Source organism: Gymnogyps californianus, chromosome 8, assembly GCF_018139145.2.
Source record: "Gymnogyps californianus isolate 813 chromosome 8, ASM1813914v2, whole genome shotgun sequence".
NCBI lineage: Eukaryota > Metazoa > Chordata > Aves > Accipitriformes > Cathartidae > Gymnogyps > Gymnogyps californianus.
Window position 1 is genome coordinate 1,131,584 of NC_059478.1, and position 22,669 is coordinate 1,154,252.

At 38.6% G+C, this 22,669-nt stretch overlaps 1 protein-coding gene across 2 annotated transcripts in view; it reads left to right on the plus strand.

The window, feature by feature from the left end:
- The window catches only part of BRINP3 (BMP/retinoic acid inducible neural specific 3), a 207,902-nt gene extending 190,184 nt beyond the window's left edge, over positions 1 to 17,718 (plus strand). For both annotated transcript variants that reach the window (XM_050901189.1, XM_050901190.1), the window contains one exon: positions 16,429 to 17,718. In XM_050901189.1, the coding sequence (XP_050757146.1) occupies positions 16,429 to 17,545 (1,117 nt within the window). In that variant the 3' untranslated portion in view covers positions 17,546 to 17,718. The remainder of the gene's footprint in view (positions 1 to 16,428) is intronic.
- Positions 17,719 to 22,669: the final 4,951 nt, after the last annotated feature.

The following is a 22,669-nucleotide window of genomic DNA, read 5'->3' on the forward strand; positions in this document are numbered from 1 at the left end:
AGCGTATCAGAAGTAATATGTTCTTTCTTTGCAACAAGAGTCATCACTTCTTCAGGGTATGATTTATAGTTGATTACCCTTCATACACTCTCCTCCGGGGGAGGGGATTTGCACACAGTCCCACTGCTACATTCCAGCATCTGTGATTTACTTTAACAGCTAACATGCTGATGCAGAAAATAAAACTATGGACAAAACAGATCGCCCCAACCATGCTTTCTAAAGCAAATAAAATGTCCAGAAAAAAAAAAAAAAATCACAAAGTTCAATTATATATCTATGAGATATCCTAAGAACTTTGAGGTTTTGATGGAGTTACAAAGTATTGTACAGCAGTTAATGAACTCCAAAACAACTTCAGTGGTGGTACATATCACAGTTACATATTTTCACATGGTTCTGCCAGAAGAAATTTGGAGGGGTTACCAAGAGGTGTTACATATGCTGACTTCTGCCACTGACATCACAATAGCTTGTGACTCCTGCGAGTTATTCTAACCAGAGTGAGCTAGTTGTATTGATGAGTGAAAAGTACAAAGGTTTCAGCAATCTGCAAGAAGGATTATTATTCTGAATTGCATACATAGATTTTTTTTCTCAGCAATTATTCAACAGCTGGTGGGGGAGTGAGAATAGTTCTATAAAGTAAATTACTTTATCTTTTTATAATTGTATATATTCCAAAAGAAATTTACACAGCTTCATAAGGTGGGAGTTTGGTTCCTCAGTCTCAGTTATCTGTACTAATTTTCCTTTTTTGCAGATCAATGTGCAGAAATTTGTTCTTTTGTTGACCCAATATCAGCCTTTCTATCAACTTATACATTCCATTTCAGGCTGTGGGTCGGTTTGTATGTTTATGGAAGACAAAAATGTCAGAAGAGATGCAATTACTTGATATTTGCTTATAAGCATTATTATTGTACTGTCTCCTATTTTATACTACATACATGAAACATCTGGTCATTTATGTTAATACTTTCCCTATTTATGACCGCAACACAAGTGACATATTATTACAAGAATCATACATTATTAAGTGCAATACATGTTTTTTTTTAAAAACAGCATGATACAACTTTTCTAGACAGCCTTTAATTTTTCTTCAGAAATTTAAGGGTGTCTTCAGAATTTATTCAAACATATCATGGCAGAAAAACAAACCTCTCTTCTGTAACGTATTTTGTGCCTATATTAAAACCTTAAGGGTTTGCTCAAAATTATAGTTATTTTAAGTTATTTTCAGTTATTATAACATGAAAGAAAAAACCCACACTGATCTCAGAATATTATTTTATTTTGTTTAATATCATAAGTAAGGTATGAACACAGAACTGAGTTTTGTATTCTTTAATTAAAACCATTACTCTTTACTGGGAGATTCTTGCTTTGGTGTAATATTTCTGATTCCACATAATAGAAGAAAATGACATATTGTTGCTGTTTATATTACAGTAGCGTTTAGAGGCAACTAAATTTATAATCCAAATAGGCAAACAGTGTGAAAAAAATAAGATCATTATCAAAGGAAGAGAGCAAGTGACTTGTCTACAGTCATGGTCATACAGAAAGACTGTGAAGGAGCCACGAACAGAATCCAGATTTTCTCTACCTCCAGAATTACAGCTGTAACAAATTTTGCAGGAACAGAAACAGATTGGTTTTTTTAATTTCAGTTATTTGTATCTGGGAATAAGGATGCCTAAAATAGGAATAGAGGTCCTGTCTCAAAACCAGTAGGAAAATACGAAACTATAATCGTCTTGTATCAGTTTCACAGATGTAATCATGGACTTGCCTTTCTGCTACTGGCTGTTAATGAGGCTATGATTTTACCTGTAGTAAAAAGGTTTAATTCCAGAAAATCACACAATTGATGGCTGATTTTTCTGGCACTAAATCTCTTTTCATACCCAAAGTTAGCCCTCACCATGATTAAAACTTTGGATGCTTTTGTCAGCACAGTTTTTTTGCATTTTTAGTATGGTTTACAGCCACCCTACCAATTACTCTTTTGCATGATTTTTAATTATCCTACAAAATATTTGAAAGCTTCCAGCTCAGAAATTATCTCCAGCCTCTGAACTTTCTATTTAACTCCTGTTTTGAATAAAATACTCCAAGAACATGGATGCTGCTTCCTCCTATCCTAAGTACAACATTAAAACATACAGTATTCTGTATGCATTTTTCAATAGTTTTGGTGATCTGCTGCATTACATATGAAGACCTTTCAGTCAAGGTTGTTTTTTATATTAATTCTAGAATTTCCACTGCACACTAGAGCTGCTGGTGCATTTTGTTATTGTTGCAAATGCAGTTCATAGCTACATCTTAGACTACCTTTGAACTTGTGCATTTGGCCTCAGGATGTATGTTGACAAGGGAATCCAGCTGGTTTTAGTAGTCCCTACTGGCTCCCTTCCTCCTACAGATTAAGTATTGAAGTTAGGTTTATGCCAGCATATACAAGCAATCTGATGAAGCCCTGTCCTCATAATTATACTACAATTGCTTCATAGCTATATGTATTTTAAGATCCAAAGACACCCCTAAATTAGCTACTTTTACACTTCCTTTTACATTATTCAGTGGAAGATATTTTCTTTTCAAAATCCCATTTAATTTTTCTCCTTTTTCTAAACCAGAGTGTTCCTTCCTTTCAGTTCATTCATTGTTACATCTACCTTAATGGCAGCTGAACACAGAGCAAAGAGCTTCAAGCGGCCATTGCTCAAGCTATATTAATGTGAACCTCTTTCAAAGCTAATAAATCCAGCTGGGAGGGAAAGACTAGCCATAGTGCAGGGAAACAATCAGGACAATATCCAGTATCAGTATAGACTGGGAGATGAATGGATTGAGAGCAGCCCTGTGGAGAAGGGCTTGGGGGTACTGGTGGATGAAAAACTGGACGTGAGCCAGCAAAACGTGACGTGAGCCCAGAAAGCCAATCGCATCCCAGGTCGCATCAAAAGAAGCGCAGCCAGCGGGTCGAGGGAGGTGATTCTCCCCCTCTACTCTCGAGAGACCCCACCTGCAGCACTGCATCCATTTCTGGGGCCCCTAGCATAAGACAAACATGTACCTGTTAGAGCAGGTCTAGAGGAGGGCCACAAAAATGATCAGAGGGCTGGAACACCTCTCTTGTGAAGAAAGGCGGACAAGTTGGGGTTGTTCAGCCCAGAGAAGAGAAGGCTCCAGGGAGACCTTATTGCAGCCTTTCAATATATAAAGGGGGCTTATAAGAAAGATGATGAGAGATTTTTTACCAAGGCCTGTAGTGACAGAACAAAGGGCGATGGTTTTAAACTGGAAGAGGGTAGATTTAGACTGGACATAAGGAAGAATTTTTTTTAGGATGAGGGTGGCGAGACACTGGAACAGGTTGCCCAGAGAAGCTGTGGATGCCCCGTTCCTAGAAGTGTTCAAGGTCAGGTTGGACAGGGCTTTGAGCAACCTCATCTAGTGGAAGATGATCCTGTCCATGGTGGAGGGTTGGACTGGATGATCTTTAAAGGTCCCTTCCAACCTGAACCATTCTATGATTCTGTGATTGTGTACAGTTGTGTGTGTGGCATTACGATGCCCTTATTTTACCTATCTCTGTAAAAGTAGAAGGGGTGTGTGTGTCTACTTTCAGTTTGTCCAATTTTATGACGCTTCCTCAGTTTTCCTTCACACAAAAAAAGCTGATTATGTTACAGTAAGCTTGATTGTTATTTTTCTAACGCCTTAAAGGGACATATTAATCTGACTGTCACTGAAGCATCTAGACAAGTTTTTTATACCTTCATAATTTTTCTTGTAATTACACTTTAATATACATCTGGAAGTGTTCACTTAAAATTCCGCTGAATTAATGGATAATCTGTGGCACAAGATGAGTTTTGCACTCATCTAACACTACTAACATACATAGATACATAACAGGTGAGTAGCTTTAAGAAGTACACGAGTTGGTTTGTTTGGGGTTTTTTTGTTTGGTTGTGTTTTGTTGGGGTTTTTTTTTGGTTGTGTTTTTGTGTGTGTGTGTGCGGGGGGTGGGGGAGGCATCTTTCTTCCTCCTGTACATGAAAACTCTTATTTTTCCTAACACCTCTGATTCCTTTCATTCTGCTTTTGACACCATTAATTAATTTGACTGGTATTTCCTTTGTCCCTGCTGCACTATGGATCGTTATTTAGTAAAAGCTCTCAAAGCTTGTCTCTGATTTGAACCTCTTTAAATAAATAGCTGGTACTACAAAGCAGTTTGATTCCTATTTCAATATAGCACAATAGTCATTACGATTATAGCTGTGTCAAAAAATTGTGGGTATGTTATCCTAAAATGGTTTTTCTATAACCTTTCTTTGGTGTGTGTGACAGAAATGTTTCCTACTAGAAAAACTTTGCTATGAGAATTAAAAGGGTGCAATATTAGCACAGTTAAAGCTGCAAATCTTTGTAAATAAATTCATAACAGGCTAACTAGAAATATCCTCTGAAATATAAAATATTTTAATGTCAAAATACTGTTTAGTTTAGAATATCATGTAACTCATGTCAGTTTTGTTCTATGAGGTGTCACAGGTTTATATCATTTAATATAGGGGTTTAATTCCTCAACTTCTCATAATACAAAGACTATCTGGAATTTAAAAGTGACATGCATTATTGGTTTTAAAATATAGAGTATCAGCCTTAAGAAAGTGGGAGGGCAACAGCTGCAGAATGGTGGCACATGGGCTGAAGGATCTGCAAAAATTCTCCTTAAATGTGATAAACAGTGGAGAACAAAGTATTTTACTTCCATAAATCAACGTAGATTCAGTTTAGATTGTTACTATATCCCAGCAACATAATCCCAGACTCAACCTCCTGGTTCATCCAGTCCCCTTCCTGTAGTATAGCCACCACAGAGGAGTCTCACACCAAGCTAGATTTCTTTAGTTACCCCATCCACTTCTACGCTGGAAGCAATTTTAGCATAGGGAAACAACATTTCCATAAAAATTTCATAGGTAATTAATATCTTTTCTGGGCATGTTAACAGGGGATTTTCAGCAAAGGCATCCCTCTAGGCAGAGGCTTTTCTTTCCTTTACGTACATCTAGAAAAGTATCATATTCCTTCTCTACTTCACAGTATGCTTACCTTGTTTTCACCATGGTCCACATAGCTAGCTCAGACCTTTAGATCAGCTTTAAAGTATCTGGCTCAGGTGGAGCCAGCTGTGAAATTGTAAGACGTGACCTCAGAACAGCTGCACTGCTCCTGTTTATCATCTTTTTGAGTAGGATTTGCAGCTGTCATTGAGCGTCTCGCTGACATATCTGTAACATGAGCCATACTACAATAATTTCAGGCATGTTTATTTGAGCATAGTGCTGCTTTAATTTTGTGAGGCTGAATAAACTAAAAACATTCATTCTTCTAATCACTCACTGGCCGCCTCGTGACTGTACAGTAGGTAGTTTTACCCTGATTCCCAGGAGAAAAATGCATTCACATAAAGACCATTATCATATTCAGTAGCAATTAATGTTCTTGTTATGAATCACAGCACAGAAACAAAGTACTTGGAGTCTTATTTGTCCTTCCCAAGAGGTGATCTCACAAGATCAAGAGTAGGACATTTTAGAGAAGCCTGTAAGTGCATTTGGTGGTGATGTTGCTGTCTTACAGATTTATACTGGACTCAGCCTCCAAAAGAGGGGAAAATAGGTAATGGGTATTTTACTACCTATACACTTCATGTTAAATTGTCTTCATTTTTTTACTTAGCATCTGCTTCACTGAGTACTCATCATCTGCTACTGAGCCATCTGATGTACAACAGATGTTAAGCACTTAGTGAGGCAGAGAAGGAGGTAAAAGTGTCATATCATGATTAAATACTTGCTACAGCTATTATATAGGGTGACCATACTGCTTTGTTCTTACATTTAATGTTACAGTGTATTGAACAAGAGTAAGCACATGTGTGGGATTAAACTTGCAACTGCTATTGTTCAAATAAACTTGGTTTTGAAAGTAAAGTTATTTCATAGCAAAAAAAGAAAGATTAAATACACTTTAGAATTAAGAATTAGAGAGCATTTCATAGAGAAGTAATGCAGTGCAACTTCACATAGAATTATTTCACCTACCAAAACACTAAGATTTATATTTCTCATTAAGATTATTCTCAGCAGAAACTTGGCTGATGTTAACTGATATATTAGCTTCCATAGGATTATCGTATTTTTTGTCATGCTTGTGTAAATGTGAGATTATACGGCAGGCTTTCTTTACCCTGTAAGTATTCTAGCTGAAAGCATGGTAGCCAACTGCTTAGTGCATCCTATGCAACAGAAGTTTCACCCACAAAAAAGTCTCGTCATCCAGCAACAGCAGCCTGATCTTCTTGTAGTAAGGTAGGAAAAGGGTTGAATGTAAGAAGGTGGAGCTGGAGCTGTTATTAAACCATAATTAGTTAATAATCTGTTTCCCAGTAAATTTTAAGAGTTGAGAAAATTTGTGGAATATTGTCACATAAACTAAATATATTCATATTGATGTATATGATCAAAAAAATTAAATAGGGATGGATGGACATGTTCATCCACACAAGAGACGTCGTTCACATGACTAGAAATTCTTTGCATTCAAAGGTGAGATTGAAACCTCAGAATAGTGGAGAGCCAGTTTAGGGTCTTAACTAAAGGGTAGGAGTATCTGATTTGTATGGGCTATCTGGCTCAGTGTTCTACTCTGCATAAGTCAGAGCAGAGGCTTGATGGTCTATTTCCTGTAAAGACAACAGGCATTCAACTAACAAGACAATCAATAATATTTATGTTTTCATAGAAATTCCGTCCTGGACTTAGCACTTCTTTTGTAACTTTGTGCTGCTTTTGAAAGGTTGATTTAAATGACTCAATATTAATAAACAAAAGAAGTTTTAAAAAAAATCTGAAGAATTTCCGGGGACATGTAATTCATTATATAATTTGATAAGAAGTATCCTATACTGATCAAGTATTTTATTTGGTTAAACTAAATATTACTTTATTTCTCAAGTAAAGTTGTGGTTTCAAGTGTATGATTCACCAAAAATAGCTTTTGTTTATCACTTATCACATAATTTTGCATGATGGTGAAGGCACAGATATTTCAGGCATCCCATTTTGATTTGAAGCTCATTGAATTAACTAGGAAGATTCTTGCTGGTTTCACTAGACTTGGAAGTCAGAAGTTATATATCTCAGTGTTTGGAAAACTAACACATCAGGCCACTAAATATAATTTTCCAAATCAAATAATAATGTTGGCGGTGTCATTAAAAGAATAATTGAGAGCTCTTTCAACCCTCCCTCAGAAGCTAATTGTCTTAATTTATTTATTAACTTCTATAAACAAGAAGCAACTGCTCAAGATAAGCAGCCTTTGTCACTAGTCCCCCATTAACACAATGAGAATATAAATGATTAAATAAAACTGATTAAAGGTAAAAGAACATTGGGAATGTGTAGAGAACAATGTGGTGGGGAATGAAGTACCAAGAATTTATTACACCTGAAGAGAAGAATAAAAGTATACTAAATTTTGAGCAAAGCCTCTTATTAACTTTAATGTGGACTTGAGGAGCTTAAAGTCAGAGATTCAGATTCTGTCCCTATTAAAGTAAACAGGAGTTTTTCTTAGAGACTTCTGTAGACCTCACATATCAACCCAACTTTGAAAAAAAATGAAATAGTGGGAAAATACAATGAAGTCCTATGACAGAGTTAGTAAGCATTTTTATTTCCAGCATCAGACTAAGGAGTGGGCCTTGAATGTGTCATATGGTGAATAATGAAAGAAAGGAATTAGGAGTGGTATACTCAAGTTTGCACAGAGTACTTAGACAACCAAGCACTAGTTCAGCCAAATAACTTAGAAAATTAAAGAATAATTAGACCTAATATAGTAGCAAAAGGCTAGCTAATCATAGAATGATAAAATCATAGAATCATTTAGGTTGGAAAAGACCTTTAAGATCATCGAGTCCAACTTTTAACCTAACACTGCCAAGTCCACCACTAAACCATGTCCCTAAGTGCCACACCTACACATCTTTTAAATACCTCCAAGGAATGGTGACTCAACCACTTCCCTGGGCAACCTCTTCCAATGCTTGACAACCCTTTCAGTGAAGAAATTTTTCCTAATATCCAATCTAAGCCTCCCCTGGAGCTACTTGAGGCCGTTTCCTCTCGTCCTATCACTTGTCACTTGAGAAAAGAGACTGACCCCCACCTCACTACAGCCTCCTCTCAGGTAGTTGTAGAGAGTGATAAGGTCTCCTCTCAGCCTCCTTTTCTCCAGACTAAGGAACCCCAGTTCCCTCAGCCATTCCTCACAGGGCTTGTTCTCTAGTCCCTTCACCAGCTTCGTTGCCCTTCTTTGGATGCGCTCCAGCACCTCAGTGTCTTTCTTGTAGTGAGGGGCCCAAAGCTGAACACAGTATTCGAGGTGCAGCCTCACCAGTGCCGAGTACAGGGGGACGATCACTTCCCTAGTCCTGTTGGCCACACTGTTTCTGATACAAGCCAGGATGCTCTTGGCCTTCTTGGCCACCTGGGCACACTGCCACCTCATATTCAGCCGGCTGTTGACCAACACCTCCAGGTCCTTTTCTGCCAGGCAGCTTTCCAGCCACTCTTCCTCAAGCCTGTAGTATTGCATGGGGTGGTTGTGACCCAAGTGCAGGACCCGACCTTAGCCTTGTTGAATCTCATACACTTGGCCTCAGCCCATTTATCCAGCCTGTCCAGACCCCTCTGCAGAGCCTTCCTACCCTCAAGCAGATCAACACTCCCACCCAACTTGGTGTCTTCTGCAGATTTGCTGAGGGTGCACTCAATCCCCTCATCCAGATCATTGATAAAGATATTGAACAGAACTGGCCCCAATACTGAGCCCTGGGGAACACCACTTGTGACCGGCTGCCAACTGGATTTAACTGCATTCACCACAACTCTTTGGGCACGGCCATCCAGCCAGTTTTTTACCCAGTGAAGAGTACACTTGTCTAAGCCATGAGCAACAAGTTTCTCCAGGAGAATGCTATGGGAAATGGCTTTACTAAAGTCCAGGTAAACAACATCCACAGCCTTTCCCTCATCCACTAAGCGGGTCACCTTGTCATAGAAGGAGATCAGGTTAGTCAAGTAGGACCTGCCTTTCATAAACCCATGCTGACTGGGCCTGATCACCTGGTTGTCCTGTACGTGCCGTGTGATGGCACTCAAGGTGATCTGCTCTATAACCTTCGCCAGCACCGAGGTCAGACTGACAGGCCTGTAGTTCTCCTTGATGGATGGCATCAAGCAATAACTGACTTTGGCTGAATCTTATGTGAAGAAAATAATTACCTGGAAGAAAAGTGAGATTTTGTTTGTCTCATGCTAGGTGCACTGAGCTTCAAAAAATGTTCCAACACTCTGCCGTTGTCTGGAGGCAATGGCAAAATTATCTAAGTGAAAAAAGAAAACTGGATCCCTTTAAAATCCAAAAAGCTATTTAACTGATGTTTTGATTGTCCTTGAACAGTTTTTCATTTTAATGATATTTTCAGAACTACATGGCATAATATAGGAGTAATTACTGCATTGGAATGTCAGTAATTTGTGTGAAGTTTTCTGTCAACCTGTGGCTGAGGTCCTTGTGGAGGGTATTACACAGCTCAGTGGTCTTGATTGGTCTAGGTTGGTCTCGTATAACAAGCTCAGGAAAAGTAGCAAAATCTTGGATGGCTTATACATTATCCAGGAAGAGAGGTTCTTCTTCTCCCTAGATATTAGAGATTCACCCTACTTCTACTGTAAATAGGCACTGAGGGAGGGCAGCACCTTAAAATATGAAGTTGTAGAAGTACATAAAAATCTCGAAAGCAGTATATTAAAATATACTGATTTTCATACTTTCAATAATATTGTTTGTAATTCTCTCAAAAATTCCACCTACGAGTAAAATGAAAACAGAATCATAGAATCATAGAATAATTTAGGTTGTAACGGACCTTTGCAAGTCATCTGCCCAAACCAGAGTCACCTTCAAAGTCTGATCAGGGCCTTGGATTGCCAAGCTTTTAACGTCTCCAATGATGGAGATTCCAGATCTCACTCATCAATTTCTCATAGTGTTTGGCCACCCTCATAATGAAGAATTTTTTCCTTTTCTCTAATCAAAATTGCTTTGCTACAACTTCTGCACACTGTTTCTTGTCCTTCTACTGTGCACCTTAGAGAAGTGCCTGGGCCCAACTTTTCTACATCCTTCCAGAAGGTATTTGGAGACAGCATTCAGATCCTCCTTTAGTCTTATGTTCTTCAGCCTAAACAAACCCGGTTCCTTCAGGCTCTCCTCATATGTTATGTGTTTCAGCCCTCTGAACATCTTGGTGGCCCTTCACTGGACTTGCTCCAGTCTGTTGATAACTCTCTTGTACAGATGATCTAAGTCCAGACGCAATGTCCCAGAGGCCATTTTGCAAGTACCAAATATGGGTGAATATTTGCTGCCCTTCACCTGTTGGCTCTACTAATGCACTTGGTCTTCTTTGCCACAAGACAATAGTCCTAGCTCATGTTCAGTTGTTCAGCTTCATATCTGCTAGGATCTCAGGTGCTTTCCCATAAAGCTGTTTTCTAGGGGGTATACCCAGCCTGAACTGTTACAGAGTTTTTCTGGTTCCAGGTGCAAGACTTTGCATTTCTCTGCCTTAGAACAGATCTTGTTAGATAAAAGCAAGGCAAAGAAGACACTAAATATATTCATCATTTCTGCTGCCAGGTCTCCTTTCTCCTTCAGCAGCAGGCCTCTATTTTCCTCAGTCTGACTCTTGCTGAAAACATACATGTAGAAGTCCTTCTTGTTATCACTCACATTGCTCATTCACTTCAAAACAGGCTGAGTTTTGAAATGTCGTGTCATTTAATCACTGTATGTCCAGGCCATGTTTCTGTAGTCCTCCCAAGTAGCCTATACCAACTTTCAACTTAGGTAGACTTCTTGGTATTTGAGCTCAGACAGGAGTTCCCTGTGCATCCCAAGTCAGCCTCCTACTGTGTCTGCTCAACTTCCTGCACGTCCAAATGGACTACTGTGCTATAAGGACATAATTCTTGAAGACCAACCACATCACCTGGGCTGTTTTACCTTTTAGGGCAGCCTCACCTGGTACCCAACCTACTAATTCCCTGAACTAATTCCCAGATAAAGGCTGCTCTCCTGAAGACCAGGATAACTATTCTGTTACTTGCCTCTCTCACTTCCTTCAGGATTTTTGACTTGACCATCCTGCAGTCAGTGCAGCCAAGGCTGCCATCAGCTTTCACATCCTCAACCTGTTCTTCCCTATTTATGAGTAGCAGATCCAGCAGAGCATCTCCCCTATTCAGCTCCTTCAACATCTGCATAAAAAATTTATCCTCAATGCATTTCATTACTCTTCTAGATTGTTTGTGTCCTGTCATGTTACTCCACCACTAACATTGCTGCTGGAATGGTTGAAGTCCCCCAAGAAGGTCAGGACCTGTGATCATGTTACTTGCTCTGGTTGGTTAAGCAAGGGTTCATCCACTCCCTTTTCTTGATCTTCTGGTTTGTAGCAGATTCTGACCACAGCCTCCCTATTGCTGGCCTCTCCTCTGATCCCAGCCCTTAAGATCCTGACTGGTTTATTGCTCATTCAAGAGCAAAGTTTTAGTTCAAAGTACTCTTTTGTGTGGAGTGCAGCTATCCTCCCTGCCCATCTGTTCTCGCTGAAGAGTCTCTATTCATCCATCACAAGCACCCAGGCTAATCCCACCACATCTCTCTGATCTCAATGAAGTCATAGCATTGCAACTGTGTCCATGTCTTCTGCCTGTTTCCCACACTGCATCTATGTCTAGGCACTTGAGATGGGTCCCTACTTGTACCACTTTCTGGTGGGAGTGTTTTTCCCTAGATGCTTTTTTCCCTAGTCCCCATTTTGACTCCAGCCCCAAGATAACATTGCTTGAAGCCCTTCTCAGAGGGTCATCAACTCTGTTGCCTAAGTTGTTACCCACTATTTTCTTTTAAATCCCGTCTCTCCCCAGCTGCCGTCCATCCTCAAAGAGGATCCAGTGGCTGTAAAAGCCTAAGCCCTGCCTATCTGACTGTACCAGCTCTTCAGCCAGGTGTTGACCTGCGGGAGGCATCTGCTTCTAACCAAGCCTTTCCCCTTGACTGCAGGGTCCAGAATTTTAAACGATCTTTTATTTCTAGGAGAAAAAAAAAGCTTTCAGAATGACATTCCAGTGTGAATTTATCTAATTGACTGGCTTAAATAAAGTAGGTATTGCTGACATTTTATGTACTTTCACTTAATTTACTTAATTTACTTGAGTGAAAGCAATAAATTTACAGAGAGTAACAGTATTCCTTAATGACAACTTTTAAAAAAAGCAGTCGAGTAAGGCAGCTGATTTTATTTTTTAAAAAAGAATTTATGTTCGTAAATTGATCAAAGACAAACAAGTATAAGTAGAACTTCTTGAAATCTCTCTGGGTAAAATAAGGTAAAAAAATCAAAATAAGGTAAAAAGTATTAGAAGGTTATTGTTTTGAACTTTATTTGGAATAAGGAGAAAACTTCCTTCCCTCTAAAATTCTTGGTCTCCTTGCAACTGCTAATCATCAAAGATACAGTTGTTTTAATAAGCTAAATACTAAGTTATAAACTGATAACTAAGTTTTAGAAAGGAAACTTACTTAATTGTGCAGCTATGTAATTTCATGCAGACTTTTAGACTGTTTCTTCTATCCCTTAACAAAAAAAGAAGGAAGGTAGGCTCATTAGAAATAAAAATTTAAAAAAAGTGACATTAAAGACTGTGCTTCTCATAATAATGGAAACTGTAGATGAGATCATTAATAAGGAAAAAAAATGTTTTAAAGACCATGTGGCTGGAGAAGTGAGTAACCCAAACCAAATCAACCCTTGCCAGTAAATTAATTTTGCTGGTTTAAGTAGGCTTATTCCAACAACAGAAAATTTTCCTCTTCCAACAGTACCATCTTCCTCACCAGGTCTCCCTCTTTCTGTCACCTCTGTGGACTGAGAGAATTCCTTCCCTGCTTTCCCAGCTCCCTTCTCTTCATCAACCTGCAGTAGTGCCACAGTCCCCCTTTCTTTCTTCGCCTGGTGCACCCTGCATTCCAGATACTTGTCCCATCTAACCATGCTCAAGTGCATCCACAGGAGGAGTAATCCCCTTCTTTTCCCAAACCCACTTCTACATGAAACAACTACTGTGCATAACATTCTTTGACTTATTTCAATGCCAAATAATAAGCAGGTAATAAGTAGTAATATACATACAAAAAATCTGTAATCCTATGCACTAGATCTAAGAGGAAGAAAGGGTAGATGAAACATGTAACAGGGATCAACTTAAAGCTGCACATTATCTTCCTTACTTTATGTGGTGGGTTAACCTAAGCTGGCTACCAGATGCCCACCCACCCACCCAGCCGCTCTCTCACTCATCCTCTTCAATAGGAGGGGAGGAGAAAATAAGATATCTTGTCGGTTAAGATAAAAACAGCTGGCTGGAACGAGTTGAAACTGTCTGGAACCAGCTGTGTCCGGTATGGGGCAGCCCCTGCCTCTTCTCACAGAGGCATTCCTGTGCCTGTCCCCCCCGACTGTCAAAACCTTTCCAGGGACACCCAATACACCTCAATAAAGCAATATTCAAAAATTCACTCATTCAAATCTATCAGAAAGTATCTAAAATTAGGCTCCAAAAATTCATAGCTGGTGTGTAGTTTACAGCTAACTGCGCCCGAGCTCCAAGCCAGGATAAATACTTAACCTCCAAGCCATACAGAAATTTCTTGTCCATACTAGCACAATGCCAAATCCAGGCTACTAATCTCTGCTGAAAAAGTAATGTAGTCATGTGGCTCTGGCTTTGGAACTCAGGCACTGTTAGCTTTCTTCTGACTAGGATATATCACGCAAACATTTCCTTAGATGCTACAAACTACGTAGCACGGTGGATGTTTTGTGTGAGTGAGCCAAGCAGGTTTAGTCTCTATGGGTGACACTTTGTGATACACGGAAAATCTTTACAGTAAGTCTTCAAATGTTTATCCTCTACTGAGATGAATTCAAAACCACAGCTGTAAGCTCAGAGTTGATCTATGTAAAATGAGGTTTTCTGGAAATGTACTCCTAATATATAACAAAACTTTTCAAAAGCATGGACTTCTGTTCACAAGAGAAGTGGAAGAGTATGCTAAAATTCACATTTATAAACCCGATCAATATCAGCTGTTGAACGTGCTTAACCTTGATACAGTAGTCATGTGTTACCGACTGGTAGTAACAGTACAAGCAGAAAACTTGGAGATTAAAAAGCAAATTACATATTCTTGAAATCTGCCCATTTATCTGTCCAAGGTAACAAATCAAAATAAGGTAACAACTTTATGAAGGCTATTGTGGAGCAAATGGCATAACCTGAAGATCTAAAGGAAGGTAAAAAACCTAGAGTGATATATCTTACATCCAGCAGCTCTTGGAACTCAGTATCAGTTCTTAAGTAAGCACAGAGAGCCATAAAGAGTTAGGAAAAAACTGTAATGAGAGACCTTTGAAAGGTTAGTTTCACTCCTTTGGACAAGGATCCTCTCTGTTTTGATTGCTGTGATGCATCATAGGGCTAATAGCAGTAAGAGAGACCATATGAGACGTAGCCTGGCTGCAAAGTTTGTCCCATAATGGGAAACAGGGTCATAACACACCTGAACTGCAGTTCCTGTGAGCTGCCAGGGCAAGCTCAGCAGGCACAGATTACTGTCAAAACAACCCAGACAAACTACACAGGAACTTCCCACTCCACCTGGGAGAGCAATAGCTTTAATCTTCTACTCAGTTGTGGAGTAGACAACTTTTATATCGTGACATTGACCTTGCTTGTAGAATGAACATTATGATTTTTAATCAGGAAATGAAGGAATAAACTTGCCAAAATATTTTTGATTAATGCTGACTTTCAAATAAGCACGAAGAAGAATGGTGTTAAAGCATTCATGTCATGGATGTTATTGTATTTACTTATACTTCTAGAAAATACCAATGGACTATATGTATATAAAAAAGCCAACCCAAAACGACCAAGATTTCTGCCCCCAACCAAAAAAAGAGAAAGGAAAAAAAAAAGATTAAACAAAGTCACCAGAGTATACAATGATGTAATTTTACTGATCTTTATTTTCATGTTTCTAAAGAATCAGACTTTGAGATGCCATAGAATTTTAGTTTTAGCATTTATTTCATAGTCAGAAAAAAACTAACAAAAAAATTAAGATTTCTGAACTATTCAATGCTTGAGAAAAATACAGATGTGACTTAAAAAGTAAGTCAGCAGTAAATGAGGCTCTTGCATTTTTTCTTTGAAACAATGAAATATAAAGGGAAGAAACCGTACAACCACCATTGTTCATGTGGCAACAATAGATCTGACTCTGCAGCAGCCAAAAAAAGTTCTTTAAACTCCACATTGCTAGGATTAATAAGAACTGAAAAATACAGACAAAGAAAGAAGATAATTTTTCTCTTGACTATGTCCATGTAACTCCTTTGTTCCCATTGTCTTTCTTCTAGTGACTGTGCCTCATCAGCCTAAACTGTTGGATTCAGTATCTGTTTTCCCAGTGTGATGTAGGACATTAACTGTTGCTTCTAGTGAAACCAAAATGAGATGACAAGAACAACATTAAAGTGATGTTTTAATTTCATCTCCAAAGATGAAAAGTAAACACAGCATGCTCATGCATGGCTTCCTGTAGGGATATTGTTGTGCTGGAAGTCATCTGAAGAATTAAGACTGAATTTATTTTAGTGGGGTGCAGGGTCCTATTTGCTATTCCGGGAAAGCATTTTGGCTCACTGTCTATAAATCAAAGCAGCTCCATCCAGTAACAAGAAAGCTTGCAAGCTTACAAAAATCTTCATAATGAAATAGAGAGATGGTACAGAGTTATACACACTTAGATACATACAAAGCACCTCCCTGATCAAATAGTACGAGGAAAAATAATCTCTACTGCATAGGATTTCAAGATGTTTATCTGAAGACAATCACAGAAAAATGGCTTTTTGTCAGGCTTCCTTGACAGAGATACAGAGAGAGCAAATACATGAACCAAATTTTCCTGTTGTGCCTGTGAGTTTATAAGGAAACTTTTCTTTTGTGACTTTACATTGTTAAAAGGCAATTAATACATGTATTTATCTGACAGCAGATGCTGTCATCTGACTTTACTGCCTTAATCTGCTACTAAAAACTGCTTTATTTTTCTCTTTGCGATAAAAGATAACAAGGTTGTATTTATTGTGTGCAGGTCTCTGTGTTAAAATAAGTTATTTTAACGTTGCAGATCTTCCAACTATTGGCTGAACCGCATCCAGTCCTTTCTCTACTGCAATGAAAACGGCCTCCTGGGAAGCTTTTCTGAAGAGACTCACACATGCACCTGCCCTAACGACCAGGTTGCCTGCCATGGGTTCCTTCCCTGCACGGTTGGAGACGGCTCTGCGTGCTTGAGCTGTGCTCCTGACAATCGCACCCGCTGTGGGAGCTGCAATGCTGGCTACATGCTGAGCCAAGGGCTTTGCAAGCCTGAAGTGGCAGAATCGACAGAGCACTACATTGGGTTCGAGACTGACCTTCAGGACCTGGAAATGAAGTATTTATTGCAGAAGACAGACCGGAGAATTGAGGTCCATGCCATTTTCATCAGCAATGACATGCGCCTCAACAGCTGGTTTGATCCTTCCTGGCGCAAGCGGATGCTCCTTACTCTTAAGAGTAACAAGTACAAGTCTAGCCTGGTCCATATGATACTGGGCCTCTCTCTTCAAATTTGCCTAACTAAAAACAGCACCTTAGAGCCTGTTCTTGCTGTTTACGTCAACCCTTTTGGGGGCAGCCACTCTGAGAGCTGGTTTATGCCTGTGAATGAAAATAATTTCCCAGACTGGGAGCGGACTAAACTGGACTTACCCCTTCAGTGTTATAACTGGACGCTGACTCTGGGCAACAAGTGGAAGACATTTTTTGAAACTGTACACATCTATTTGAGGAGTCGAATAAAGTCAAACGGTCCAAATGGCAATGAGAGCATCTACTATGAACCCCTGGAATTTATTGATCCCTCAAGAAATCTGGGCTACATGAAAATCAATAACATCCAAGTGTTTGGCTACAGCATGCACTTCGACCCAGAAGCAATTCGAGACTTGATTTTGCAGCTGGACTACCCCTATACTCAGGGATCACAGGACTCAGCACTTTTGCAGTTGTTAGAGATACGGGATCGTGTAAATAAACTCTCTCCACCTGGTCAACGTCGTCTAGACCTCTTCTCTTGCTTGCTCCGTCATAGACTCAAACTGTCTACCAGTGAAGTGGTGAGGATTCAATCTGCTTTGCAGGCCTTTAATGCCAAATTGCCAAACACAGTGGATTATGACACAACCAAATTATGTAGTTAACCATAAATGTGAAGCACAACACAAAACCTTGAAGGAGTTTTTACAGTGCTTTTGTGGAACAGTTTATGTTTGGAAGAGTAAATTTAAATTGTCTTTTCAATATCTGTCTTATATCAGTCAATACTGTTGGATGGCAATTTACACACATGAACTTGCTGACAATGAATATATTATACCTGCAGTTTTGGTTTATGAATGAAATAAATACTGACACCAGTCTAGAAGACATTCTACTTTTTACAATAAATTTCATTTGTAATTTTATATGTTCCGTGGCAATGCTTTTGTGCATTACATCCTCTAGAGGGAACATAGAAGGATACCAATAAAATTTTGTAGCTGAACAGTTATTAAAAAGAAATGCTGTGGGATTCTTTTTTCTTACACAAAAGTAGTAACCTTGATACACTTTTGTGTGTGTTGAATACAGGAGGTGTAGGTAAAGGGAAGAGAGTGACTCAAGATTTTAACAGAAACTGTAGAAAAGTCAAAGCCATAGAATATTTTATTCTTAGGATGTGGATCTAAATGTTCATGCTGAGCTGAAGTGACAACTGTAGTGATGTTTTACTTGCTACACCTGAGACTTTCCTAAGGCATGCCCTTTTCAAGGTGCTTAACATGACATACAGACTCCCAGAGTGGTAATATTGAGTGTTTTAGGACGGACAGGATGTTAGTATTGTGAGATGCACAGTAATGAAAGGTTTCATTAGCTCAATAGGAGACAGGTGAGAGGCTATCTTTGCAACTGATATTACTCACTTTACAAAAGAAACAACCTTTTCCAGCCAAAGCGCTTTTTGAAAGTCTCCCTAATACTTTGCTTTGCATATTTATAGAAAGAATTAAGCACATGTATACATTACCTCCTCCCAAATACACACACTATAATATTTATCTAGAATTATCTGGTTTGAACTATTTACCTAAATACCATCCATGCTGCTTAGATTCAAATTCATTTAAAAAATTTCCCTGACAATGCAAATGTTTCATATGTGGGTATTTTTTTCATTGGTACAGATGATATCCTATCAGTGCAAGATTTTTCCGTTTTCAAAAATACACCCTTTTACAGATACATGACAGCTATTGAAATCTAGTTTATAAAGCTGAAAGTACAAATAAATATGTCATTATCAATTAATGAAATTAATTAAATGTGCTTGACTGTGGATCAGAATTAGGTTCTTTGGTATTTTACGCATTCCAGCAGAAAAAACACAACTAAGATGGCAGATCCTGGGACTCTTACGAAGGTTTTGCTACCTCTTGCAAGAGAACAAAACAAATGGCTGGGCTGTCAGAAGTCCTTCTTAGTAAATACAGGGTAAAGTGAAGGAAATTGATACAAAATCTTTTAGTAGCAATTCTTACGTTAAGTCTGAATCTGTGTCATTGATGTAAAAGCCAACTTGTTTTTTAAAATGGGAAAGAATTACCTATAAAACTACCATTTTATGTGCAAGCACAGAAAGAAAAAAAACCATATTTAATTCATATACAATTTTCATTCAACTAGACTTCAATTAATTTCAATTAAAGTCAATTTTATTAATTTCAATTTGGTTATATGTATCTCAGCCCCTCTTCTCTGTGTCAAAATTTTGGCTTGCTCTTGCATTGGTAAGATTCTCTCAGTTAAGATTCTTACTATTCCTCCATCTCCAAGTCTTTCCTTTGGTACGTCTTTGGCACCTATAATAAATTGTAGAATTAGATAGTTTGATTTTACTACACAGTACCTTGTGTAGTCTTTTTAAATAAACAAAAGACTGTGATGTTATAAAATGAACAAAAAGCAAAAAAATCTTCTTCTGTTCAGAGAAAGTAACAGTTACAATAGAAATGTGGGGCAATGATTAATAAAGCATTTGCTTATGTTATCCCTTCACTAGGGAAAAATGCTAATATGTCACAGTAAATGATCTGAGGTTTTTTTCCCCCTCTTTCATACTCCTTCCTAAAACAGTTCCTCAATGAGCATTTTTTCTTTCTGTTTTTTTTTTTGTTTGTTTTGATTGTTCTTTTTTTTTATATCTTTCTCTGCCAAGATGGAAAGTTCTTCACTATGCCCAAATATGTACACAATAGAATGTACAAATAAGAAGAAGTCAAAAGAAGTTTCAGTGAGACATCATTTAATTATTATACAACACATTAACTGTATTTGACTGGACTAGTGGAAAACCCCTGTCATTACTGTATCTTTGTGCCAAATCGAAAGTATGATACAACTTTCTTAGCCTAGTAGTCATGGACTAATTTCAGTTTTCGGAACCTGTGGGATCTTGGAACAGTGAGGGTTTCTATTTTACCAAGACTAGATTCCATAAAGATAAATATAAAAGGGGAAAAAACCCGTGAATAGTGAAAAAAAAGTCACAGGATTTATCTGGTTCTCAAGTTACAAACAGGAGCCAACAATATTTCCCTTTTGATACTTTTCCAATTGAAATCTTTCTATGTTCTCAAAAAGAACTTCAGGGTGTGTAAAAAAAGAGAGAAGTCTGGATAAGTCAAAACAGTCAAGGACTTGATCCGTAAGAAAATTTTGTAATAAGATACAAACATAATTGTGGGGAAGAAAGAACTGTGGCTACATCTACATACACTCATTTCCATCTGGACATTGCAGATAATATTTAGCGTATGCTGTACATCAGATCCTGACTCTGGTTTTTTTGCTGTCTGTTTCCCTTTGCATTCACTAATGCTGTTATTACCCGCCATCATAAACTGAAAAAAACCCAAGGAAATTATAGTAATATATGGAACTTTACCATGACAACCTAAAACAATATTCAGAACAAACTTTAGTGCCTACAGTTATAATAACCTGGTAGATATTAATTATAACATAGTAACCTTCCTGCTTAAGTGAAGGCAACTATTATCTGATACAAAACTCTTATAACACTATTTTCCAAGCAAATACAATTCAGATCATGTCTGAAGGCTGGGAGCCAAACTAATGTCTAGAAGTTCTATTGCAGGAACAAACTGTAATAAGGCTACCTTATCACTGCCTAGAAACCAGAATTAGGTTTGCCAGCGTGATCTAAACCTCTGGGTGACACAATTCAGAATATAGAAGCTGAATTGAAACATATTAAAAATATTATGAAGATGAAGAAACTTTCATTTCTCTCATTTCTTACAGAAAAGATAGAGGCAAAAAGAAAATCTGTTCACGTTCTAGTGGCTGAAGGTGGGGAGAGGTGTAGTTGCATTTCAGAGTGTTTCTTCCTTTGCCACAGAACAGTTATACCTGTACAAACATTTGGAGGAAGAGCCTTTGTTTCCAAAAGTATGCATACGCTGACTGCATTTATTGTGAAAGTGCTTATTCAGCAGATACTTCAAGTCGGTAGAGAGGCAAAAGCCAAGAGAAGTCAGTTTTTCCCAGGTTAAGTAAGCAGCCAGGCAGCTTGAGCAGGAGAGAGGACAGAGACATGAAGGAGGGTGCTGCAATTGTCAAAAGGTCATTTGCTTGGAAATACAACACGTATTCCAGGTACAAAGCAAAACAGCAGAGCACCAAGAAAGAAAAGCGATCAACACCCACATCACTACTCATACTGAGCTACATCTAAACTTTGAGTCCTGCGCGGCAATAGAGCTGTGACAGCAAACAGGTAAATGTGACATGGTGAAGGATCGGTCTTTTACAATCCAGCAGCTGTTGTTTCTTTGACAGGTAGAAGACAGAATCTGAACTACAGCTTGTGCTAGCACAGTCACCCTTATGAATGGGAGCATACTCGAGATGGTGCAACAGGGGTTCCTGCCAAGATAGCTAGAGTGCAAGCGGGAAGCCAGGAAAAAGTGGAGAGAGGGAAGGAATCAGGATCTCATTTTACTAGGCTTTTAAACAAGTGGAAGAAAACCCTATGTCCCATTGTAGTTCAAACAAGAGACCAAGATCACCTTGGGTGTGGTAGGAGTTTGGTAATAAGAAATGTCATGGCTCCTTTTTCATGAGAATCAGTGACGAGAGACCTTGACACCACAGCTAGCACGGCGTTATTGCTGCCATACACAGTTGATTGAGACTTACAGCACAGGCAGTTTATAGGGCTGCATGACTGACCTTGGGTCTATTCACTCAGCTTCACATTCTAAGCAAGAAATCTATTCTAGATGTAGCATAGTAATCTAATGTTCTTCTGCATGCAGATATCACCCATGAAGCAACCTATAACCCTGGGGCACAGTGTCTATAATGTCACCTTATCCACATGACAGAGGAGCGTATGGCTTTCTGAGACACTCTAGGTTCACAAATTTGGCAGTGGCCACACCACAGACTACACTGCTTTGTGAGTGAGTGCACATGGAGGAGCAGGAGTCATAATTTCTTTCTCTCCTCGCCAAACCAACACCATTAAGGTGTGAATTATGATTAAGGAAACAGTTTTACCTCACAGAAATGGTGCAAATTTTTCCACCCCTACAGATTATTTCTTGGATGGTAATGTGCATCTAAAACTATCAGTGTCTCTTGCCAACACACTTACATATTCCTCTTTTGTTTTATGGTACATTTTAGTCCAACATATGAAAGAGAAATACAGCTAAATGACAATGCTAGTGACAATAGCTGATGCAGGGTTGTCTGCAGTCTGGACACAGCTGCACTAGTTATTGTATGTCTGCCTATGATCTCCTCTTCAACATACAGCATACAGAAAAGAGGGTAAAACCACCTGGGAGGCAGAGATGGTTTTGCTCTGGAAACAATACTCTCCTGAGAGGGCCTAATCCAAAGCGTGACCATCTTTCGAACACAAGAGCTTTCTCTTTTTAAAAAAAGGCATTTTGTCATTTCACAGCTGACATGAAAGGGGAAGAGAAGAAGAGGATTAAAACAAAGCTAGGTGTGTGCATATCAAACTATGATTCTTCTGTAGGGAAAGGGGAAGAACAAAGAATCTTTGAAGCCCCTTTGGGATCTCATCGCAGGTGTGTAACTCACTCTAAGAGCATTTAGATACAATAGGGATAAATGCAACAGAAGACCAGACATACAAAGATTAGGTACAATCGCTTAGCATGAATGTGACACAAGAAAATTGACCATAATTAGTTTTGAACACACAAAATTTTGTCTTACATCTT